Source organism: Anabrus simplex, chromosome 8, assembly GCF_040414725.1.
Source record: "Anabrus simplex isolate iqAnaSimp1 chromosome 8, ASM4041472v1, whole genome shotgun sequence".
NCBI classification, from domain to species: Eukaryota; Metazoa; Arthropoda; class Insecta; order Orthoptera; family Tettigoniidae; genus Anabrus; species Anabrus simplex.
In genome coordinates, this window is record NC_090272.1 from 231,303,193 (window position 1) to 231,330,402 (window position 27,210).

The 27,210-nt window shown below is 41.6% G+C and overlaps 1 protein-coding gene across 1 annotated transcript in view; it reads right to left on the minus strand.

The window, feature by feature from the left end:
- LOC136878738 (glutamate receptor ionotropic, kainate 2) overlaps positions 1-27,210 on the minus strand; it is a 494,017-nt gene that overhangs the window by 233,165 nt on the left and 233,642 nt on the right. Inside the window, exon 2 of the mRNA XM_067152195.2 lies at positions 23,231-23,392. Within this exon, the coding sequence (XP_067008296.2) occupies positions 23,231-23,392 (162 nt within the window). The remainder of the gene's footprint in view (positions 1-23,230; positions 23,393-27,210) is intronic.

Here is a 27,210-nt window from a genome sequence, read left to right on the forward strand (position 1 = left end):
AGTAAGTGATATTCGGGTAATGGGAGATAACGAGGAAGAGATAGGAGATTATAAAGTGTACTTCACGGGTGTTAGAAAGGGAAGGGCAGAGTCTGAGGTAGGGCTCTTCATCAGGAATACCATTGCACGCAACATAGTTTCTGTTAGGCACGTAAATGAGCGAATTATGTGGGTAGATTTGTCAGTTGGAGGAATTAGGACCCGAATTGTGTCCGTGTAATCACCATGTGAGGGTGCAGATGAGGATGAAGTTGACAAGTTTTATGAAGCATTGAGTGACATCGTGGCCAGGGTCAACAGCAAAGAATAGTGCTAATGGGCGATTTCAATGCGAGAGTTGGGAATAGAACTGAAGGATACGAAAGGGTGATTGGTAAATGTGGGGAAGATATGGAAGCTAATGGGAATGGGAAGCGTTTGCTGGACTTCTGTGCTAGTATGGATTTAGCTGTTACGAATACATTCTTCAAGCATAAGGCTATTCACCTACACAAGGGAGGCAAAGGGTACCACATCCATAATAGACTATATCTTAACACACTTCGAATTCAGGAAATCTGTTAGGAAAGTACGAGTTTTCCGGGATTTTTCGATGATACAGACCACTATCTGATCTGTAGTGAACTAAGTATCTCTAGGCCTAGGGTAGAGAAAGTGAAATTTGTCTGCAAACGAATAAGGGTAGAAAATCTCCAGGACGAGGTAATTAGACAGAATTACATGGATATGATTAGTGAGAAGTTTCGAACAGTAGACAGTAAGCAGGTTCAGGATATAGAAAGTGAATGGGTGGCATACAGGGATGCTGTAGGAGAAACAGCAAGGGAATGCCTAGGAACAACTGTGTGTAAAGATGGGAAAAGGCGAACATCTTGGTGGAATGATGAAGTGAGAGCAGCTTGTAAACGTAAAAAGAAGGCGTATCAGAAATGGCTCCAAACAAGGGCCGAGGCAGGCAGGGATTTGTATGTAGATGAAAGAAACAGAGCAAAACAAATAGTTGTTGAATACAAAAAGAAGTCATGGGAAGATTTTGGTAACAACCTGGAAAGGCTAGATCAAGCAGCAGAGAAACCTTTTTGGACAGTAATAAAGAATCTTAGGAAGGGAGGGATAAGGAAATGAACAGTGTTTTGAGTAATTCAGGTGAACTCATAATAGATCCCAGGGAATCACTGGAGAGGTGGAGGGAATATTTTGAACAGCTTCACAACGTAACAGGAAAACTTCCTGGTGATGTTGCGAACAGCCAAGCTCATGGGGAGGAGGAAAATGGTGTTGGTGAAATTACGCTTGACGAAGTGGAAAGGATGGTAAATAAACTCCGTTGTCATAAAGCAGCAGGAATAGATTAAATTAGACCTGAAATGGTGAAGTATAGTAAGAAGGCAGGGATGAAATGGCTTAATAGAGTAGTAAAATTAGCATGGAGTGTTGGTAAGGTACCTTCAGATTGGGCAAAAGCAGTAATTGCACATATCTATAAGCAAGGGAACAGGAAGGATTGCAACAACTATCGAGGTATCTCATTGATTAGTATACCAGGCAAAGTATTCACTGGCATCTTGGAAGGGAGGGTGCGGTCAGTCAGTGGGCGGATAGTTGGGGGGAGGGTCCTATCCGGTGGACTTGAGAGAAATAAAATAGCTCTCGCGGACCAAACACACAACCCCTGTGGGTGAGGACGCAGACGAAGAATACACCCACGGTATCCCCTGCCTGTAGTAAGAGGCGACTGAAAGGGACGACCAAGGGATGATTGAATTAGAACCGTAAGATTAGTTGTAATTAGTACCCCCACGCGTGGAACACCATGGGTCGCCTTTAGTTGCGAGTAATACCACTATGTTAGGTACACAACAGGTTTGTGATCAGTAGCAACAGAGGGTGAATCAGTATGGGTTTCACAGTACCCGTGATTGGTATCACTACATGTGGAACACTATGGGCCTACGTTGTCTCTGATTAGTACAATTGTGAGAAACACTAAGGGTCAAAGCGTTGCCTGTGATTAGTACCACTGCGTGAGGAACACCACGGGATAGTACGAGTCCCTGTGATTAGTACACCTATGTAAGGAACACCATGGGTTTGCGTTGCCTATGGGTAGCACTGTAATGTGAGGAACACCATAGGCCTGCGTTACTTGTACATATTAAATTACCTGTGAGTAGTACCACAATGTGATGAACGCTGTAAATCTACGTTAGTCATGATCAGTACCGCTACATGAGAAATACCATGGTTCTTATTTCCCTAGCGATAAGTACCATCATGAGGGGCCGTTGTGGACCCCTTTAGACAACAAGCATAATCGATTCAGGATTGTGCTTTACAAGTAGCCCCTTGGTCAATATATACGAACCGGCTGAGTTGGCCGTGCGGTTAGGAGCACACAGCCGTGAGCTCGCATCCGAGAAATATTGGGTTCGAACCCCAATGTCGGCAGCCCTGAAGATGGTTTTCCGTGGTTTCCCATTTCCACACATTGCTGGGGCTGTACCTTAATTAAGACCATGCCGTTTCCTTCCCATTCCTAGGCCTTTCCTGTACCATCGTCGCCATAACACCTATCTGTGTCGGTGCGACGTAAAGCAAAATGGAAAAAAATGTATATATGAGAGGCGTGCTATATTGTTTTACACTTTGTTTTTTGTACGTCCGGGTATGTTCACATTTCACTTTTGAAGGTGGTGACGTGTAACTATTGTCTTGTTCCACCGTTTGGTAGCAGCACACTCACAGGGATCAACGAATTCACTCGTCATAGCCATTTCATAACAACACTGTGAGCGTAGGAGCAGACAACATGGAAAGCAACCGTCAGGGACAGCGTTATACGACGTGGTTCCTATGGAAAGAAGGCGTGACCACTGCAGAAATTCTTCGGCGCTTGGTGGCAGTCTGTGGAGAACATGCGCCGTCACGGAAAACAGTTTAGAACTGGGTGGAAGGTTGGAAAACAGGACGCACGTAGATAGACAAGGGAACCAGTTCTGGAAGGAATGTGACAGTGTCAACACCAGCCAACATTGCCCGGCTCGAACAGGCCATCCAAGGAAACAAATGCATCACATTTGTGGAAATGGAGGCAGCCACGGGAATTAGCAGAAACACCCTGCGTGGCCACTTACAGTTGGAGAAGGTGTCATCCACGTTGGTGCCTAGGCTCTTGTCTGCAGACGAAAAGCAGAGGCGTGTGGACGTGTGCAGAGAACTTTTGTAACGACATGATCAAGATCGAGCCGAGGCTTGTGACTGGGGATGAGACATGGCTCCATTACCATGAGCCACAAACGATGCAATGGAAGCATATGGACAGTCCACCGCCAAAGAAATGTGATTATCACCTGTTCGGGAACATGAAGAAACCTCTTCGTGGTCGCCGTTTTGCAGATTTTGCAGAACTGGACACAGCTATCAAGGCATGGGTACGCAGCACTCCGAAATAATTGTTTCAGGAAGGGCAGGAGAGACTGACTCATCGATGGCAAAAGTGCATATAGTTACAAAGAGATTATGTTGAGAAGGTGGACGTAACAACTGATGTGTAATGTACTTCATTTGGGTAGAAAAAATAAAGTGTAAAACAATATAGTACGTCCTTCGTGCTGTTGTTTCAAGTTTCTGGGAAGGTGGGGCATTGCGGGTGGAATCCACTGAATGTTTTAAGTTCATAATCATTGTTCGTCTCCTTTTTTAAATTCTAGTCAGTGGGTTAATGTTGGAATTATTTTTAACTTACAATATTGCGAGTTGGATCCTCTGATTATTTTAAATTCATATTCATCCATTCATTCTTCATCATCACGTTTTGAATTCTGGTCAGTGGATGACTTTTGTAGTTTTAAATTGTCATTACATTTCGTATCATCAGGGGCCAACGACCTAGAATTAGTCCCCTTTAAACAACAATCATCATCACCACACTGATATTGTGTACGAGGCAAAATACTGTGCCGAAGGCGTGTTTCTGATTCTCATTTTTACACCTCCCGCTGATAATGGTGAAAGTTGTGCGGTCACTTGCCAGATGGAAAAGTCTTTCACCACTGTGAATTCCTGTCCATTCTTTAAAGTCCCCAATTCGTTGCAAGATCTAGTAACGATCATTTCTGAGAGAGTGGCCAAGATCAGAAATTTGGAGGCGCTTTATTGTTCGAAAAATTTCCGGAATAACATTTGCCCCTTCTGATAACTACTTAGAGTGAGTGTAATTTTGAAATTATTGAAAGAAGTCTGACGTACATTTCTTTGAGACGCTCCGATTTTTACCTGAGGCCCGGTACTAGAACGGAACCTCAAGCACGAACATTCCAAAATCTCAGGAATTTCAAAATTGAGTTGCATTAACAAAATACCAAAAGTGTAAGTACTTTCTTCATGAACTGGTAGATGATATTTTCCAAAGCGTAAACCTGGAGATTTTGTGGGCTTAAAACTTTCTGAAATTCCAAGTTAATTTATAACAACAAATCCAGAAGACGTAAAATTGACCGAAATGTTAATTGTAGCAACGACCATTGAAGCCGTTAAGGTAACTTAACGCTTTGGCCCATCACTAGTCGATGGTGCTCAGAGGAAAAGTGTGTGACCTACCATCCGCCGTTCATGGAACACGCGTGTCATTTGGAAGACAGAATGTCCAGAAAAAATATTCAATATACTCGTTAGCAAGATATCAAAATCCAAGATACAAAGTCATATGTATACTTTCTGTTAATATTCTTGCTCTTGCCTTTTAATTAAGTTTGAATCGAAAACTTTGTTTTTGTTTCATCAGCTACCTAACTTTGACTAAAATACCAAAGAAAAATTGAATTACGTATGTAAACAGATTCTTATATCGATCATTGCTGGGTTACCTTTAGTAAAATCTCGGAAAACGTATATTTCTCCACATTTCAAGAGTAGTGTCATCCTGCGAAGGTAAGTTATAAGAGCACAAGTCAATCACGGCCGGATCGGGGATTTTAATCGCGTGTGATTAATACTTGTGACTGGAGAACTAAGTGTTCGTGTTTATCCCAGCACTCTCATCTTGATATTCAGACAACACACCACAGTACCAACCATCACAGACAAGCGCAATAGTGATTACACCCCTCCACACAGGCTTGGTGTCAGGAAGGGCAACCGGCCATAAAACAGAGCCATACCCACATACGGGGGTACGACCCTACATGTGTGGAAAAACGGGTAAAAGAAGAACTTTCTATTAATTTATCCAAGCAAGAACAAGTTTTGAAAACCCCAGTATGAAGGCTTTAAGTCCTAATAATAACAATCTTACTGGCTTTTAGAAGTTTTTATATGAAGTGGAACAACAATTGTAATGAAACAATTGTAAATATTTTTGTGTGAAACAAATTTTAAGGAACAAAAGAAACGTTTAATTGCATCATTGTAAATAAAGGGTACAGATCTCTGCATGTGGTTATGAGGGTGTTTAGGAGTTGTAGTAAGGATGTAAAGGAGAGGGCATATAATTCTCTGGTAAGACCCCAACTAGAGTATGGTTCCAGTGTATGGGACCCTCACCAGGATTACCTGATTCAAGAACTGGAAAAAATCCAAAGAAAAGCAGCTCGATTTGTTCTGGGTGATTTCCGACAAAAGAGTAGCGTTACAGAAATTTTGCAAAGTTTGGGCTGGGAAGAACTGAGAGAAAGAAGACGAGCTGCTCGACTAAGTGGTATGTTCCGAGCTGTCAGCGGAGAGATGGCGTGGAATGACATTAGTAGACGAATAAGTTTGAGTGGCGTTTATAAAAGTAGGAATGATCACAATATGAAGTAAAGTTGGAATTCAAGAGGACAAATTGGGGAAAATATTCATTTATAGGAAGGGCAGTAGGGATTGGAATAACTTACCAAGGGAGACGTTCAATAAATTTGCAATTTCCTTGAAATCATTTAGGAAAAGGCTAGGAAAACAACAGATAGGGAATCTGCCACCTGGGCGACTGCCCTAAATGCAGATCAGTATTGATTGATTTGATTTTTGTCATTTATTCATGTTTTTTAATGTTTAATATATTAATTGTAAGTTATTTCTACACAGTTGAAGATGGCCTAATGCGGCCGAAACATGTCCTGTTGTCCCGATATGATGTTTTTACAACTTTGAACTGTAAATAAACTGATAGGTATTGACTAGGTGGAACCAATATTTCAACTTATATAACATTTCTTTTAGTTGAACACAGATTACGGCTCACAATTCAAGCATCTTGTGCTCACAGTTCTGTAATGTTGGGAGCCCTGGAGGCAGGCCCACAGTCAGTAGAGTGTAATTATTAGGGAGGGAGCCTTGGTCTTTGAGCGCGACGGCCGGCGCTGCGGACTAATGAAGTGTGTTCCTGAGCCCCAGGCTGGCTTGTCACTTCTACAACACGCAGATGACACTCAGTACTACGAGCTATAACCCATGGTTCGTCTGTGATAATCTTAGGGTACGAACATACCGAAGATGCATCGCAGCTCGCGGTCGCAGTTTACATCGCGGTCGATGCCTCGATGTCACCTCCTGGTAACACAAACACACAGTTTTAAATAGAATAGTTCATGTCAAAGATGCTCGCTTCCATTCACCATCGCGATTTATCAGGAGGTCTAGCGCGATGACAAGAAAGTTTGTGTTCTCATCGCTGTAGAACGGGAGACATCGATGCAGCTTGCTCCTGATTGGCTTGTCTGGATTGAGATCACGTGACATATCCCCCCGTTCTTCTGTGCCCTTGATCCAGGTGTTCACAGAGCCCGCGTGTGTATCAGTGTGGTAGTTATTGGACTTCACAGTATCAATTTTTGATTCCACATTGTTGCATATGTACTGGAACGTCTCAAGGGACATTCTCATGTATGAATGGAATCTGTCCGGGTGGTGTTCCAGTTCTTCAAATAATTTGTGATATTCCCCCAGCGCCTGCCTTCTTTGATTTATAGGACGAGCATTCAACTGGCGGGATGACTGATTTGAAAGTAGCCACCATCGTGGGCTTATGCATAATGAATCACTATCTCCACTGTCACTTGAATATAATATACTCTATACTTGTAAAAGCTCAGCAGTAGACGATAAATTATCTTTAACTTGAACGCGGAGATCTAAACATTACGTCCACTCACTGTAAACACATCTCAGAACACTGAAAGGTAAACTTCCCCGGTATGTTCACCCTCCATCGACAGCGACGTAAACAGCGACCGCGACGTAAACCTCGACCGCGATCGCGAGCTGCGATGCATCTTCGGTATGTTCGTACCCTTAGCCGTAACCAGGAGGAAAATGAGTTCGGTTTCAGAAATTGGAACGCAATTGAAAAAATTGTAACCGCGTTGTGTCGCGGCCACATACATTGACGTACAATACATACCACCTGACAGAGATAGTCGAAATGAAATATCTAGTCAAAGTGGGTTCGAAATGTTATTGTAGACATTTTATTCCAAACAAAGTTACACATCTTTAAGATCACGAGTTCCTAATCATTTTCCATCGCTCGGGCAGGATATTTGGTAAGGGCTAAGACTGGGAAGGAAGCGGCTGTGCCCTTAAGGTACAACCCCAGCATTTTCCTGGTGTGAAAATGGGGACACAACGGAAAAATCACTTAACGACGCTCTGCCACCCCGGTTTTAAGCTGCTCCTGATGAGACTTTTGGCACTAGGCATTGGCGATTGTGGACGTTTTAGAATTCAGACAAGTCAGACAAGTCACTCTATCCCCCGTGGGCAAATTATCCCAAACACATTTTTCGCTGGTTATACGTAAATACGTAAATATGATGTCAAAATAATGTCCTACTAAAAAATTAAAAAAAATAAGATAAGGTAATTTTATGTTTGTAGCTCAGATAATATTTAAATGTGAATGACTTAGGGCTTTGCTGACATACATTCCATCCGCGAAACTTTCAGTGACACTTCGGCTCCCTAGTGCTGAACGGCTAGAACTCTTATTTTCAAGATTGGCAACTTATGACACCAAAAATTAATGGATTATATATCGCTATTTGACATCTAGCCGTGTAATCGTAAAAGTTCTAAAACTGTCCTCATTTATAGAGAAAAACAATGAAATATTGGTAAAAACTCAACTTTTGAAACCTATTGCAATGGCTGAGGAAAATTCAAGTACATCACAGGAAAACCTTAGAACTCTTACTAAGAGGGGAAAGATCAAATAATCTGTACTGGTACTGGTTCTCACCTCTTCCACCTCTTCCAAACCCAAAAGCATATCCGTGATTTTATTCTTTGCCGTGTAGCGAAGAAAACGTACGATTCATAAGTACTTTTCTTTTGATAATACCTCACTTTCGTCTCTGCTGTCTGACCTTCCTTGGCGAAATCTTATTCTCTCCTACGTTCGTCGTGCTTTACTTTAACCCCGCATATTTTTATTCATGGCAACTGAGTAGCATCAGCGGCTTCCCACAAACGCGACCGCGGTTCGAATCCCTTGAAGAGCGCGAGGGATTTCGAAGTGAGCAATCACATATCATTGTTCGGAATCCATGTAAGGCTGGTGGTCCTGTGGCTATAATCATGACATCAACGATCAGGTAGAACTTGCTTCCTTCGTTACAGCAGGGCATCGAACTCGCTTTAATCAGCTGATGAATGTTGACGAACAGAAAGAACCCGCTTTTTTTTTAAATTTTTGGTTTCCGGTGTTATTCGACCATGCAGCGACTCACTGCTTTGTATGAAAAATGAAAACCTACAACCTGTTTTCCAGTCAGTGACCGGGTCAGGGATGTAATGAATGAATCATATATAGGCTATTAATACGATGGGGTCGCCACTCCCAAAGTGATATATTAATGAATGATAGATGCTACGAAATTAGAAAGGAGAGTGCTGCTGGTATGAAAGATGACAGGGAAAATCGGAGTGCCCGGAGAAAAACCTGTCCCGCCTCCGCTTTGTCCAGCACAAATCTCACATGGAGTGACCGGGATTTGAACCACGGTATCCAGCGGTGAGAGGCCGACGCGCTGCTGTCTGAGCCACGGAGGCTCTTCACACTGCTTTGTGTATTTTTCCTTTATATAATTATCTACAAACTGTACAAAAATCAATATGCAGTGGTAAGAATCTAAGGCTATGAAAAAGCTGCACCAATCCAGAAAGGAGGAGACAAGGCTTCACTTTGTCCCCCTCTCCCTTACAGTGCTTACATAGAACGGGAGATAAAACAAATTAAAGAGGAATTTGGAAAAGAGGAATAACAATCCAAGGAGTGGAAATCAAAACTGAGATTTGTCGATCATATTGTTTTTCTATCCGAGTCTGCAGAAGATGCGGAGAAATTGCTAAATGGTATTGACACAGACTTGGCGAAGGAGTACTAGATGACAGTAAATACATCCAAACCGAAGGTAATGGAGTGCAGTCGAAGGAAGTAGATGAATATTGTTACTTGTGTAGCAGAATACCTAACGATTGCAGAAATAAGGAGGACATGAAATGGCAGACTAGCAGAAGCAAGGAAACCCTTTCTTTAAAAAATTATTGCTCACTTCGAGCTTTGATATTGGAATTAGACGTTTCTGAAGACTTTCTTCTACAGCGTGGCATTGTATGGAAATGAAACATGGACGATAACTAGCTCAGAAAGAAAGAAAAAGAATAAAAGCTTTTGGAATGTGCTATTACAGAGGAATGCTGAAGGTGATACAAGTAGATCGAAACATAAATGAAGGGATACTGAATGCAATCGGTGAGAGGAGATTGGTTTGGCTAAATTTCACCAGAAGAAGGGATAGAACGAGGGGACACATCTGAAGACACCCAGAAATTGTTCATTTGGTTTTTGACGGAAGTGTAGGAGCTAAAAAGGGCACGAGCTAGACTGAGGTATGAATATAACAAGCAGATGTAGTATATAGTAGTTACGTAGAAATGAAAACGTTAGTACAGGGTAGGGTGGCATGGAGGGCTGCATTAAATCAGTCTACGGACTGACGACCAAAAAAAACTTGTTAATAGAACATGATTAAATGAACTTATACACACTCTCTAGTGTTAAAGACGACACACACCCAGTCCCCCAGCCAGTGGAATTTATAATCCCCGAGCTGGCCGGCAATCGAGCCCGGAGCAGAACGCTAACCTTGTAGCCAAGGAGCAGGATTGGAAGAATCACGTACCAACCAGGCACAAGTAGAGTATCGCGCCAATGATATGGGTCACATTCATTACTGTCAACACAGCCCTTTCACGGCCAGATCTACCCCCAGCAGCGGGCTGCGATAGCTCCAAGTACGCAAGTTATAAAGTAACAATACTTTCACAAGTCAACAAGGTTCGAAGATGTATTGCTATTTAATATCACTACACACGATTTAGTAGAAGCTGTAGAGATCAATCACGTGAAAAAAGATATATATACTGTATATGTCGGTGATATGGTTCTAATATCCCGAAGCTTTTAATCTCTTAATAGACTGGGCGAGCAGAAATGACCTAACAATAAATGGAAGGAAGACAGAATGATATTTCGACGGGGTGTTCGACTATCCTAAAGTGATGGTACACTGCAGGCCTATATTTCCGTGCGACAGAACTTGCAAGTGTGAACCATTTCAAACATCTTGGCATCAACATTCAGAGTCGCAGTACGAGAAAAGTTTTCAGTTGCAAGTTAGTATTAGGCGCTGCCATGAGTGACATTCCGCACTTAAACCAGAAACAGCGATTAAACTTTTCAAGATCATACCAATTGTGACTTACGGTCTAAATTTGACATGTGATCATCTTACCTTGGGAGACATGAAAAAAGTCGAAAAGATGAAGGCAACATACTTAAAGAGACTACTTTGCATTTCCAAATATATACCTTCGAGGCTGACTTATGTGTTAACGGGAGAGTCTTCCTTTATAGAATATTTGAGATCCATGATGATGTTACCATATAATTCACAAAGCGAAGATGGAGAAGAAACTCATTTGGTTGGAGTTCTATTCTGTTGATTGCACACAGTCAAGATTTGAATTAAGACTCACTGTAATGCTTTTTGAAGTGCATGGATTTCACCACAGAATTTGTAATAACAAGAAGTTACATCAACATATATCAATCACTGCAGTGTACAAACAGGGCGTTACGAAACTAGTGATTCACTTACCTTATAGATATTCCGTACTTTCCATTTGATTATTATTTTAATATTGTATTATTTTCTGTTATATGTATTGCCGTTGGCTGCAAAGAATACCAAGATGTATTGATGGCCTTCAAAATATTATATTTGTGAAGAGTGATGTTATATGTTTTGTAAGAAGAAGAATCATTGTTTTTCTTTTCTTTTAAGGCAACCTGAAAAAGTATTGTTTTTACCGGGCGAGTTGGCTGTGCGGTTAGGGGCGCACAGCTGTGAGCTTGCATCCGGGAGATAGTGGGTTCGAACCCCTTTGTCGGCAGCCCTAAAGATGGTTTTTCAGTGGTTTCCCATTTTCACACCAGACAAATGCTGGGGATGTACCTTTAAATAAGGCCACGGCCACTTCCTTCCCACTCCTAGTCCTTTCCTATCCCATCATCGCCATAAGACCTATCTGCAAAACAAATTGTTAAAAAGGAAAGTATTGTTTATTATTTCTGTAAACATTCGACAACGAGTTAACGCCGCCTGGTTAAAGTGGCGCCAGGTCGCGGGCGTCTTCTGTAACCACAAGATCCCGCTGTGTTTCATACTGACGACACACCGCTCAGTAATACTGAGAGTTGATTACTAACCTGCGACAGAGAAACACGAGTGGATCTCTACAAGCAACGGAGGTGCGCATGCTAACATGGGACTCACGCGGCTAGAACGAAGAGGTCAGGAATATTCTTAAGAGTTGCCCCGAATTCCAAGAAAATGAGAGAAGCAAGAGTTAGGTAGTATGAGGCTAACTTCAAAAACGGTTGGTAGACTGTTTGAGGGAGGAAATGCGATACGTAGGAGTTGATCCTGCCGTCGCCGAAGAGCGGACAAAACGAAGGGTGAAACTGAAGAAGACAGATTGCACAGTTGGGAAAGAATGCCAGGGTAAAGAATAAAAATACAACCTGTGACAATAAAGTTCGGTGAATGAAGTCAGAACGGTCGATCCGGCAACGCTGGCGACACGCAAGGCTGCACCTGCGTAGCAGCATATTTTGACCACCTGCTCCCATCGTTGTTCAGTTGTGTGTGGCGTGTAAGACCTGTTTGACACAGTGAGTGTTTAATGCGTTGGTTCTGAACTGCGAACAGGAACATGAACGGCCAAAAGATCAATGTACAGTTTTGTTTTAAGCTTGGCAAGACACCGAAAGGAACACATGCGATGCTGGTACGTGTTTATGAAGATCAAGCACTGTCCTTGAAGTGTGTGTACGAGTGGTTCGCCCGTTTTCGTGGAGGCCGGGAAAGTATTTCTGACAACCCGCGTAGCGGAAGACGGGCGACCGCCATCAGTGACGTAAACATTAAGAAGGTGAGGACATTAATCACGAACAACCGGCGATTAACTGTGCGCATTATAGCGGATGAACTGCAGATTAACCGTAAATCCGTGCGACAAATCGTTACCCAGGAGTTAGGGAAAAGGAAAACATGTTCTCGATTTGTACCGCATCACTTGGCTGACGATCAGAAGGAGGCACGATTAGAGGCTTCACAGGATTTTGTCGAAACGGCGGATACGACACCAAATTTCTTGAACTGTATCGTCACTGAGGATGAAACCTGGTGTCTCAGGTATGACCCTGAAACGAAACGGCAAAGCATGGAATGGCGTTCTCCGGGATCCCCTCGTCGGAAAAAGGTCACAGCCGAAAAGTCACGCATCAAAACGATGCTCATCACCTTTTTCGATAGCCAAGGCATTATCCACAAGGAATTTCTACCTGAGGGAACGACGTTGACTGCTGCACGGTACATTGAAATTTTGTCCCGTTTAACCCGTTTCATAAAACGTCTACGCAGGGTACGACCCCAGTACGCACAACAAGGTTTATGATGTTGTGTCCATGACAACGTTCGTCTACACACAGCCAATATCGTCAAACAGGGGGTGGTGCAACTTGAACATCCCCCATACTCGCCAGATCTCAATCCTCCAGACTTCTTCCTATTCAAACTCGCTTTGAAAGAAAAGAGATTTGACGATATTCCTGACATCCAACGAAACGTGACGAAGCCTTTGGAACACTATGCCAAAAGAAGCCTTCTTGCAAAGTTTCCAGGACATCTACCGCCGATCTCAGCAATGCATAGTTATGGGAGGAGACTATTTCGAAGGACAGTAAGGCCACTGTCGTGTTTGTTCATCTATGTAAGGGACTATTCACCGAACTTTATTGTCACATGTTGTATTATTTGTCCATATCATTTGAAAGGCATGCGCGCTAAAATAGACATTTGAAATGGATAATTGTTTGTTTGTCTTTGGCATTAGAGAACGAGACTGAAGGCAAAAACTTATGTGTCGATATGAGACAAATTCGCCTGTTGCCATTTCTTGATGGATACAGTACTTTCCTATCGATCTTTTGGCACTGGCCAGAGTAAACTGTAGCTTCCACCGAAGTCCCAGTCTTATCCATGGCTGTGACAATATGGAAGCTGCTAGGTGCTGAGTAATGACATTAGACCACAACCAGTGGGTCTAAGTGTTATGAAAGGTGTTGCTCGTAGGATCAATAAAACTTTCTGGCCCGGTGAGGAAAGCAATGACAAACTACCTCACTCGTCATCTTGCCTAATACGCCTCATTTAGGATTTTGCAGTTTCCTTATAACCGCACAACCTTTGGTGGTGTTATTTGAGAATCCGACCAGCATCTGGGCGATGATTTAACAGTCTGACATAACAGAAATTAATGACGAGACGATACCAAAACGAATTCGTAACAACCAAACAGAAGGAAGGAGAAATATAGGAAGACAGAAATTAAAATAAATAGATCATACACATTTTGATTGTGGAACAAGCCTTTTCATCTAGACCTCGTGGATGAAGAAGAAATAGCTGTTAAGATGAGGGAGCTGTATAGTCGAAAGTCCTGACTCTGCCTGCCGGGCCGAGTGGCTTAGGCGATTGAGGTGCTGCCTTCGGACCCCAACTTGGCAGGTTCGATCCTGACTCAGTTCGGTGGTATTTGAAGGTGCTCAAATACGTCAGCCTTGTATCAGTAGATTTACTTGCACGTTAAAGAACTCCTGCAGGAGTGAAATCCGGCTTCTCCGAAGACCGTCAAAAGTAATGAGACGTAAAAACAAGAACATTATTATTACCGCTCCGCCTCTTAGTCGAGGGCCCCGGTTTCGATTCCTAGCTCGTTGAGAGATTGCTGCGGACCTGATCAAGAAAGCTAAATCAAGGCTGAGTAAGTGGTGCCACTGCATTTTTCCTTGTTATTTTATGTCACACCAACACAGATAGGTTTTAGGGAGACGATGGCGTAGAAAGAGTTAGTAGTGAGGACGAAACGACGTTGGTATAAGATGGCTTTCCGTGATTTCCCCATTTTGAGACCAGCCAAATGCGGGGCTGAACCTTAATTGAGGCTACCTTCCCAAACCTTGCGTCTCCGGAAAGCTTCGATGTGTTGGCGCGACGTTAAACCAATAGCAAAAAAGAAACTACTCTTCCTTTTGCGACAATCAAATGCTCATAAATATGTCTCTCGGTCATGACCACCAGCCTGCACGGTTGCAAGGTAACACCCATGCCTCCTCCATGGTATACACGATCATACTCAGCTGCTTGCTTACTGCTGAGAATTTTAAAATCGAATGTTCCCTCATATTTGACCAAGTCCTTTGTTCAGATGAATCAAGTGTATGATCGGGGCTATAGGTTTACACCTAACACCCTTCACGTTCCACAGGATCGTACGGTAAAGTGCAGTAAGTCGTTCAGTGTCACTGTCTCTCAATTATACAAAGAACTTAGACTATATGAAATACAGCGAAGTAGTGTCAGAACTAAGCAAAATTGTCTTAAGTACCGCTACCTTTCCACTTATTAAGTTAAGTAAGTAAATGTTCACCAAATTAAGTAAATAGTACTAAATATCATAATCCCCTAGATGCATTTTAGATGCTCAGTTATATTCTTAATTCATCCTCGGCATTATTATTCTTAGCTTTCTCTTATGCCTTATCTTCCTTGTTAGTATGGTCTATGTTTATGAAATGGTAAAAGTAATATTGTACTCTCCTAGCTGTTTCGTTTTTAGTCTTTTTTATCCTCAGTAGGAAAATGTATCTTTGGAATTTTTATGTATTCTTTGTATTATACTTTGTATATTAATTAAAACTTTTAAGTTAAAGTGGCAGTTAGAGCCAGAGGGACCTCTGGTCCTACTTGCAATTAACTTTAAATAAATTTATTTCTATTTCCCTTACATCACAGCCTGCACAGTTGCTAGGTAACATCTATCCATCCCTCACATCACTCCCTCCACGGCTGATATGTTTACACTTCCTTCACACATTTTGTCCCGTCATATTACACAAATTTTCGTACGAGCCGCAGGCATAAGACATATTTATGTCCAAACAGAAAAGAGTCAGTCTAAGCTATCACATCAATGTCCAGTTCATTCAGTTGTAACTTCGGCGAGATTATTTCAGCATGCAGGCTGAAGAGAAAATACAGTCCACAGTTCTAAACCACGTAGGATCCCCGCAAGATGTACGAACTGCTGTTGATCCAAAGAATCGACCAATGAAAGAGCCCTCAAAGAGGGTAAGACATGTATATGATGTGATTAATTTGAAATAATTTTGTTGAATGGTAATGCCTGGTGGATAATTATGTTTAACCTTCTTCGTATTTCTGTGATGCACACTTTTTCATTTAGTATCGATTCATCATTTAACAAGGACATTAATAAGACAGATATAACTTTTAGAACGGAGATCATCGCTGGTCTCGGTATTGGGAACTCGTCCGCTGTCAGTCAGGAAGCCATCTCTCTTCATTAAAGGTCTCGAAAAGGAAGCAGTTTAGGAAATTGCTCAGCGAACACATTTCCGCTGTGAGCAATTTTTTTTTCATGCGGAAAAATATAGTCAATACTGCGCAAGATTTCTGGCTTGAATTTTACCTTAGAATAACATATTACAGTAAGAGAAAATATTTTACATATCGACGATAATATGATGTTAGGATCATCAGTCCCTTGATGGACCTTCTATTGCATTCTACATAATCTGTTTCTGATATTATCATCATGTCCCCCCTCAGGGTGGGGGCGGTAGACGCACGGTATCCCCTGCCTGTAGTAAGAGGCGACTAAAAGGGCCCCCAGGGGCTCTTAACTTGGGAGCATGGGTTGACAACCACGAGGCCCTCAGCTGAGTCCTAGCATTGCTTCCGCTTACTTCGGCTCCTCACTTTCATTTATCCCCCATCCGATCTCCCTTGGTCAAGTCTTGTTCTTTTCCAACCCCGACGGTATTACAACACCCGAGGCTTAGGGAGTCTTTAATTTTCACGCCCTTCGTGGCCGATACCTTCATTCTTCGAAGTTTCAGACCCCTTCCATTTGTTCTCTCTGATTAGTGTTATATGGAGGAGGGTTGCCTAGTTTTACTTCATCTTAAAACAATAATCACTACCACCACAGGCCACTGATAACTTTAGAGGAGAGAAAGGTTAACGCTTCCACTAACAGCAACATGAAATAGAGTTGTTAGCTCTTTTTTTTTTACATCTTGTTTTACGTCGCACCGACACAGACAGGTCTTATGGCGACGATGTGATAGGAAAGGACTAGCAGTGGGGAGGAAGCGGCCGTTGCCTTAATTAAGGTACAGCCCGAGCATCTGCCTGGTATGAAAATGGGAAACCACGGAAAACCATCTTCAGGGCTGCCGACAGTGGGGTTCGAACTCACTATCTCCCGAATACTGGATACTGGCCGCACTAAAGCGACTGCAGCTATGGAGCTCTTTGACAGGCCACATCTGCTGTCGGGAATTAACCTCGTACTAACTGTTAGTGTAGACTGAGTGAACTTGAAGAAATACACGTCTCGTATCTAAATGTTTCGACTTCTTCGCAGGCAATCCAACTCATGTCCTTCTGGGTGAACAGAGCAGCCTTGACCGCCTTGGCTAAGCAAGCCCTAGTCTTTCCCTTAAACATTCATTTAAAACGAACTGCACAATTCCTGGCTGCCTCAGGGCGTGATGCTTACTATGATCATTTAATGAAACAACTTGGCTATAATTCCTTCGAAAAAAAAGGACGAGAAATATCTATTCTATAAATTATTTGGGTCATGTAGCTATCAGCTTGCATCCGGGAGAAAGTGGATTCGAATCCCACTGTCGGCAGCCCTGAAAATGGTTCTCCGTGGTTTCCCATTTTCACACCAGGCAAATGCTGGGGATGTAGCTTAAATGAGGCCACAGTCGCTTCCGTCTCACTGTTAGTCCTTTCCTTTCCCATCGTCGCCATGAGACATGTCTGTGTCGGTGCGACGTAAAGCAGTTTGTAAAATATATACGCAAGTTTTCTCTGGATAAATTACGAAAAAAAGCATGATCCTGAATCGCTTGATTTGTGATCCGTTTTACGTATCTCACCTTCACCGTTATTCTGTAACACCACATCTCATAGGCCTCTATTCACATTGGATTCTGAACCTTCCTACACTGGCTGCCTTGAGCTCTACAGTACGCCATTTACGTTTCCTAGTTCGCGGTATTGATCGCGACTGCAGTAATGGATTTTTCTAGAACGGTCATCCATAGCACTCCATGTCATTGCATATTTCGTATGTTAGAGAACTATTTCAGTGTAGCCTGCCATATACCGTTTGAGAACGATGGAAAAGTAATATGTACCAACTAGCGTATTCTTTCTGTAGGCAGGAGTTTTGTAAATATAAAGAATAAGAAATCATATTGCTTTATTTCTCGAACGTCCCCCGTAACCATTACATTGAAATGGCGTATGGCTTTTAGTGCCGGGAGTGTCCGATGACAAGTTCGGCTCGCCAGATGCAGGTCTTTTGATTTGAAACCCGTAGGTGACCTGCGCGTCGTAATGAGGGTGAAATGATGATGAAGACGACACATACACCCAGTCCCCGTGCCAGGGAAATTAACCAATTAAGGTTAAAATTTTCGACCCTGCCGGGAATCGAACCGGGGACCTCTGTGGCCAAAGGACAGCACGCTAACCATTTAGCCATGGAGCTGGACACCATTACATTAATTGGCTATTATACATGTTCTTTCAGCGTGAGTGTTCAGCTCCTAGAAATTCCTAAAGAAAATATCAAACATAGTGAGACTGAAGTATTACAAGTAACGATGATTGTATACATGGGAAGGGAAAGGTCAGTATACAGCAAAAGAGCCTCAGCGGTCAGCAACATACAGAAAGAACATCAGCAGCTAAAGGAAATCTATTAATAAAACATGTGAAATGTGCTCAGAGGGAATGGAGTTGTGAATCAAGCCAAAGGCAATGTATAAAACTGAACTGACGTGGAGTATATCGCATGGACCGTGAATAATGTACTTGCTCTCGAAAGGCTTTGGTTGCAAAATCTCTCTTAAAAAGCACCTGGTGAACGTCACATGGTATCTTAGAGTTTTGAAGGATCTTATACACTGGATGCAGGATAACGCTGTCCAAAATCACTTAGGAGATGAGGACAATTGAAATGGGTATTAGAAACTATCTATTTACTCACAACTTCCATCCAGATTCAAGCAGTGTTTCCAACGCATTTTCGACTGCGTCCCCTAAAAGTTACTCAATATTCTTGTACATTCAGCCCGTAAGTCCCTGCTCAAGTGTAAAAAAAATGGTGTCCTATTATCTCTTGCGAAAATCAAATGATCATCAATATGTCTTTCACTAAATGAAACTCTAATTGGTAACGAATTATTTATTTGCATCTAATGAATTTGCTTTCGAGAGAGCTGTATGCAATTTAAAGTCGACAAGTGGATTCGTAGACAAGGCTTTTTGCAGATGATATTATACTGAATAAAGTAATAAATTACGGAATTTTGAGAGACTACAATACAGACTTCGACAATGTTCTTATACGGAGAGCAGAGAATGGTGTGATGATAAACGGAGTGAAGTGTCATGTTGAAAGTTTCGCCAAGAGGAAAAGTCACCTCAGTTGTAATTACTGCATTGACAGGGTGATGGTACCTCATGATGAAGAGTGTAAGTACTTACGAGTTAATATCAGGAAATATCTTCATTGGGGTAATCACATTAACGAAATCGTTTCTAACAGTTACAGATTTCTTCCCATGGTTAGTAGGGTAAAGGAGAGGGCATATAAGTCTCTGGTAAGACCGCAGTTAAGAGTATGGCTCCAGTGTGTGGGAGTCTTACCAGGACTACTTGATACGAGAAGTGGAAAAAATTCAAAGGAAAGCAGCACGATTTGTTCTGGGAGATTTCCGACAAAAGAGTAGTGATTTGAAAACGTTGGAAATTTTGAGGTGGGAAGACTTGGGAGTAACGAGATGAGCTGCTCGACTAAGCGGTATGTTCCAAGCCGTCAGTAGAGAAATGGCGTGAATGACATTAGTTTATACGAATAAGCCTGAGTAGAGCTTTTCAATGTGAGAAAAATCAGTATGAAGATAAAATTGGAATTCAAGAGGACAAATTCACTTATAGAAATATAAATTAGGGACTGAAATAATTTCAGTGTAGAAAGCGAACAATAATGACCGAAAGGATTCGTCGTGCTGACAACATGACTCCTCGTAATCTGGAGGCATTCGGGCTGAGTAGCGGTCGCTTGGTAGGCCATGGCCCTTTGTGGCTGTTGCACCATAATGTTTGGTTTCGTTTGAAATCATTTAAGCAAATGTTAGGCTAACAATTGGTAGGGAATGTTCCACCTGGACGACAGGCCTGAATGCAGATGATTGATTGATTGATTGATTGATTGATTGATTGATTGATTGATTGATTGATTGATTGATTGATTGATTGATTGATTGATTGATTGATTGATTGATTGATTGATTGATTCATTCATTCATTCATTCATTCATTCATTCATTCATTCATTGCTAGGATGTCGTCTTTACAACCTAATAATGCAGCCCAGGTATATGAACGTCGTTGTTTTTATCAACGCCGATGGTGATGCATATTTGCACTAGAATATTTCATAAATAATATTTTATTTCATTTCTGGGCGGTTCGGGCCGTGAAGCTTTCCGTTTACATTTAGAGATGGTATGTCAGAACTCCACTGTCAGCATCCCTAAAGATACTTTTCTGTGGCCGCTTCCTTATCCTTTCTTATGCCATCGTCGCTATAACACCAACCTGTGTCAGTGCGACGTAAAGCAAATAGCAAGAAAAGAAATTATTACTCTGCTCAATTAACTGGTTTATCGTAATTGACGTATCGACTGACCAAACGGTGAAAGCGACGGATCCTCTCTCTCTGCTCCCTGGTGGCGTCACCGGGACCGCGACTCCAAGTTAAGACAAACCTCCCCTCAAGTGCTCGGGCTGCTCTACAAATACCGTTAACAAGAACAACAGTAAGAGTGAGAGACGTATTTAGCCTCCCTTCAAGCAAGAACAGAGGAGCTCAAACACTGAAATCAATTTCATAATAAAGGAACACCAGAAATATTTGAAGCAACCAATATGAAAAGGCTCCAACTTCTAAAATATTGTATTTTTAATGTTTTACGAACTTAAAACAATAACCTGAAATGCCCCACCTTCCCTTCCCTGAAACTATCTTAAAAGAATAGTTTTATCGACCAAGCGGCTGCTCTAAAGCACAATCCTGAATCGATAATGCTTGTTGTCTAAGGAGGTCCAAAATCCAGGTCAACGGCTCCTCATAATGGTACTTATCGCTAGTAAAGTAAGAACCATGGTATTTCTCATGTAGCGGCACTAATCATAAGTAACGTAGACTTACGGTGTTCCACACATTGTGGTACTACTCGCAAGTAAAAGCGACCCATGGTGTTCGTCACGTGATGGTACTAATTACAAGTAGTCTCATGTTTCTAACTGAATCATCCGTTGGTCGCTCCTGTTAGCCGCCTCTCACGGCAGGTACGGAATACCGCGGGTGTATTCTTCGTCTGCGCCCCCCACCCACACAGCGTACCGAATTACTTGCTTCTCTAACTCTTCGTAACACTGTTTACAACTACTCATTATATTTCAAGACATGAATTGAACTCTGGTATACAATGAATTGTGATAGTTTTAATACGAACATAATTTAGTGCCACTATATTTTCTCATTACTGGATGTAATTAAATACTTAACTGTAGAAAGGTACAAAGTGCCAAATTTATGAAGTTATTACAAAAAATCTGTCTGTAGCGCAGTGTTTTCATTATTTATTGCTCAAACGTTTCAAAGTTACAAATTAGTGTTTCTTACCACTCATTACTGGCAGTTTCATTCAAACTTGGAATATTTCGATGCTGAAGGAAATTCAAACTTAGACGTTTATGAAAGGTGTAAAGTCCGATCAAATTATACTTTGTTCTCAGTCACTCTCCACAGATCTGCATATAATATTCGTTAAGCTCACTCCTTTCAAGGTAAGGGATCATAGCCTCTAAATTCTTCTTTTTAATCTGTTATTGAGTTCATTAGGAACTAGATTCATGATGATGCTGATGATGATGACGTTGATGATTGTTGTTTAAAGGGGCCTACCATCTGGGTCATCGGCCCTTAAAACTAGATTCAAACATAGCAAGTACAAGGTTTCTTTCATGTTTCCCTTATTTTTGGACTTTCACCTTACCGACCCTTTCTGTGTCGGTGTAACATTATTTCTACATCTGATGACACTGACAGCTTTTGAAATGTTCAGATTTTTTATAGAGATTATCTCGTTTGCCACAGCTTGAATGTTTAAAATACTGAACTCTTGATGGAAATTACTTTGAAAGGATTAACAACCTTTGCTTCCTCAACCATTTTTGCATAGGTCACTGGGTACAAATGCCTTCGTCACTGACTTTCTTCTCTCTATCAAGGCAAACTTAGAGTCACAGGGGATATTTATACACATAACTTATACTATGGAGAGCAATTATTCACAAAATAGGACAGAATAAAAGTCTAAGCATACAATTATCACGCCAGAAACAAAACAAATGAATGGCACATTGCACCTTCCTTTAGAAATCATCAGACAACTTAGCACTATTGTCATCTAGCGGCGGCATTTATAACCGCTTGGAATTCTCAGCGGACACAGCCCTTTTCACATGTAATCCTCCTCGGTATCCTGAACCTTTCAAGCCATTGTCACATTTTTCATGAAATTGGCCCTTTCCATATTTCTACAGCAGTGGCGGTTCGTGCATGAAGGGCTTTTGGGCGCCGCCCCAGCGCCTTTTCCAAAATATTTGACGTTATTTCACTCTGTAATTGATTACATAAAGAGAAGGACAAATGTATGGAGGTCGAACACGTGGTGTGCTATTCAGTTATACAATGTTATCTTTATTATTTCGGCTGCAAACATTTCGCTTTTCTATTTTCAGCGAAATGGCAAAGGCTTTCACCCCGTTGCTGCTGTCCAGCAAGCAAAGTGTGTTCTCTTTCGTGTTGAGGTGCTCGGACTGTGGCAGGAGAGCCCTCAGTAAGTCCCTAGAGTTAGCAAGTGTGCGGGATGCGGAAGGAGCCTGGGGTTTGTCAGGGGAAGAAAGAGTGCAGGCGGGTGTAAGAGCTGAACGGCGGAGCCCTCAGGAACATCGGCAACTGTACCTAGGCGCTTCCCCACCACGTCTTAGAGATTAATTCCAAAACATTCTACACAGCAATGAATCCCATTATACTGACTATTTAAACAATTCAATTCTATAAATAAGCTAAAGTAGAGTTTCAAAATGTAACTGTAACATGACGGCGCTATTTGTAGGGTGGTCAAATTGTTAAATACGTTTTCATGCTTTGAAATTTGAGCAAGGAGAGAGAAATTCGGGATTGCACTGTTTATTTGTTTTCATAAAAGCTTTTTTATCACTTGTGATCAGTGAAACAGTGCAGTGCCATAACAGTCGGGATTGCATTAGCTGTTAATGTGTGTGCATAAATACCGTAGTGCAGTTACTTAATGTTTTAGTGCAAGCAGATTTCTATTCAGCCAGCGTCACCGGATTATTATTATTATCATGCATCTATATGTATGGTCAGTGAATTGGGGAGATGGCGGCACGCCACTGTTATCCATTCTTGAAGCACTTACCTTTCTTTGAGGCGTGGAAGCTGTCGTCTCGAGGAACATACTTGATGTCGTACACGAGGTTGGTGTTGGGCAGCAAGTGTTTGTCTTTGTTGATGCGGTACACAGCGTACTTGAAGGCCAGCTCCGTGCTGCTGTCCTTTTGGTCTTGTGTGAAGATCGCTCCTGAAAACACATCCAACGTATTACTTATTGTTCATAGCACAACAGTCGCAATAGAATAATTTTAAAAGAAATTTTACCCTAATTGTATTGAAGTTATAAGTAACTATCATAAAAATAATTCCTCCAGTTAGGTATAAGATAGAGATAAGTATACCTAACGTTATAACCAATAATGTATCACATATTCACATTTCTATCTAGCCATCTACCTAGCTACCAGACGCACAATTTAGCATACGTTGAACATAAATCAAAAAATTGATTAGTGCGCCACTCGAGGGAAAGTTGTGAACTAGAACGTAAAAGCTAGTCTAGCGAGCCCTGGGGAACTGTTTATTCCACCCATCTCCGGGGAGATAGATGGTTTGTGAGGTACGGATACCGGTGGGTCCATCGGCGCTCCTCTGTCGGTCTGTAATAATTTTTGAAATATAATTGTAAGAATTATGAAAATAATTAATTCCGTTGAGTGTAGGTTAATTTTGTGTAGTAGATTAAAAGTTTATGTTCTGTATGTGTGAGTGTGGCCAGGGGTCAAGCGCGCTAGGTTGGCTGACACAGTAATTACCTGTGTGCTGGTACTGTGTTAGTACTGTACTTCGTAGTCGTCCATCCAAGCACTGGCCACGCCCAATTTTGGTTTAGGAAGTTTGCAATAAGACTGCTCAGTGGTATTGGGCAGTCATTCACAGATTATTAAATTACAATTTTGTGCGAGTGTGCAGATATCAAAATGTAGAAAAACAGCATTAGTGTGAATTGCAGCTTGTGGCACTCCGCCTCGGCCGAAACCTGAGGATCCAGTGCTTCTTGCTTTGGTTGGAAATGAAGAAGTGAGAGTCATCCAACGACGTAGCATTGTTGAACGCGTGAGATCTCTGAAGTTCAGCAACATTGGGCGAGTTAGGTTACCCTTGAGCTCTTGGCTACAGCAGGAGTGAAAACACTTAACCTCTGCTTCAAGTAAACTCCGGTTCTGGGTGCCTACGTAGCTAATGTCCAGATTTTGTTACAATGATGATGATGATGCTTGTTGTTTTAAGGGGCCTAACATGGAAGGTCATCGGCCCCAATTTGGTTACAATACTGTTACTGAGTGTAGTGGAAGTAGAGGGGAGGAAGCAATAGGGCCGAGACATTGGACAAATATAGAATGTATTCTAAATTAACTTTCCTTTTATTTTTATTTCTCTTATCAAAGCAACAACGAACAATTGACAATGAATTAGGTATTAAAACGGTAAAGTTCTAGACTCTGACACCTGACTGTAGTAACTTATTGCCAGTTAATATCTTTGGTGAGAAAATGTCACTGTTTCATTAATTGCTGTGGTTAAACATTAATTAGTTGTAGCCCTAAATACCAGTAGGCCTACATAGAATTTCACGCTAACCGTGAAAGCCTAACATGTTATATTAAATAAATTTATTATAATTTAGCCTACTATTATTGCCTTATCTCCTGTTCTCGCTACTAGATCAATTTGATATAATACCGACATTTATACGATTACCTCCTTCATGTAATATATTTTGTTTATGAGATAAACCTTGTACAGTATGTAACAATAATACTGGAAAATGAAAGCAACTACTAAATCGCTGATGAGTTGAAACATGTCGCGTATGGTCATATTTACTTTCACGCAAGTAGGTCCAGAAAGTGTGCAATTAAACGTGCGTTGAGTGGTCTCGTTCCCGCACCTGTTCTCAGGCTACATTTTGCTCCTCACAACACAGCAAATTCCTGATTTCACCTCCAACCTCACGGCTCCGCAGAGGTTTGTGCCGACAGTTGGCAATTACCAGTGCTTTTGAACGATTGACTTGGTGCGACAATCACTTGGAGAGATTCGAAAAATGTTTATTACACAAAATTGTAATAATCGAGTTAAAATCACTTCACGCCCCCCAGGTTGGAAACCCCTGTTCTAGAGCTTGATATTAACAGCAGAACTGTAGGAAACATGGATTGCATAAAAGTATATCGCAAGGGGCGGGTATATATCTGCTTAATCTCTATTATATAAAACCGTACAGCTTACTCACTCACTACCTTTAATGTTTACCCACATCCAGAAAGATGAAATGTTTAACTTTTTACCCCCTAAAAATCAAAATGGCGGAATCAATCTCCAGGATGGGATAGGAAACTGAATTTTGGTAAATATATACCTTTTAGCCTATAACTGACGAAAAAATTCCAAGAAAGATGAAATGTTTTTGCACCCGGAAAATATCAAAATACAGACGTATTTCTAGAGACCGTGAAGACCATTCTTCAGAGGTTGTTTTGTACCTATCACAAATCGGATTGCAGAACCGCAGTCTGACTTGGAGAGATCTACAAGATTGTACCAATGACTTTTAGTCGATATCTCCAATCTTTGATTTTAGGTACGTTTTCTAGCTTTTCAGACAATTTCATTGTTTGACACCATTGCAGGACAGATAGAATTATTAAATTTGGCAGGCACATTGGCACGCCCAACATCCATATGGGAGCTAAATTTCATTATTATAGTTGCCACGTAAGTATGGATAAACGGAAATTATGTGTGAAAAATTTACTACAATTACATTAAAAATCGATGGCAGAGAAAGAAGAGGTTACAATTCAAAATCCATGATTTTTCATAAGAAACGTCCTTTTAGCAGTTTACTGTACACTTGTTACACAATGTTTATGAAACTCGGTGTGTACATAGTTATTACGCCATTTATTATAATCTGGAAAAGAGTTACAACTCAACATGACCGTTTCGAATTAAGTAAGGCGACTTATGTCAGACTGAAAACCGTTAGAAGTGCTTCCTGGCATGAATATATTCAATTTTGTGCTGTAAATCTTGTAGAGGTCAAAATAAGCTATATATTGATGGTAAAATCTCAAAAATGCATTTTTTTTGTTTAAGTTGTAACCCTTTCGTTCAGTCAGCCCCGCAGTATAGCGGTAGCGTGCGTGCCTCTTACCCGGAGGCCCAGGGATCGATTCCCGGCGAGATTTTTACCTGGATCTGAGGGCTGGCGGTTACAATTGAGGAGCGGCTCCAGTCTAGAAAACCAAGAATAACGGCTGACCACAGGACAGCACTTAATCTGCAGGCCTTCGGGCTGAGCAACGGTCGCTTGCTAGGACTTGTCCCTTCGGGGCTATTACGGCATGGGGTTTAGTTTGTTTTGGTTTTAACCCTTTCGTTTTCAGCCATCGATTTAAGCTTCTAGCTCAATCTGAAATATCCCCCATGCAGTTACGAGTATCGTCACAGGACCAAAAGATTACATCAACTCATCTTCGATAGGCGTGAAAAGTTTGTAGATTGCACCTGAACATTCGGTGTGCTAAATAATTTACAAATATTTGAATAAATACAAAATCAACGCTGCAAGGACACTTGCATAGAAGCGTGACTGTGTGTTTGGGGACGGAGTCCCCAACGATAAAAACCGAGTATATAATGAAATAATAATGTTTATTGCATTACGTCCCACTATCTTTATGGTTTCCGGAGACGCCAAGGTGCCGGAATTTAGTCTTGAAGGAGTTCTTTTTTTTTGGCAGTATATCTACCGACACGAAGCTGACGTATATGAGCACCTTCAAATACCACCGAACTGAACCAGGCTCGAACCTGCCAAGTTGGGATCAGAAAGCCAGCGCCTCAAGTGTCTGAGACACTCAGAACCGAGTAAATAACAAAGTCACAACTCAGTCAAGAATTCTTGATGTAAGCTCTGCCGTTCACTTGTAATAAGTCCGATGTCAATGTAATTGAAAGATCTGACGGCGTGATAATATATCAACTTCGAGTTTGATT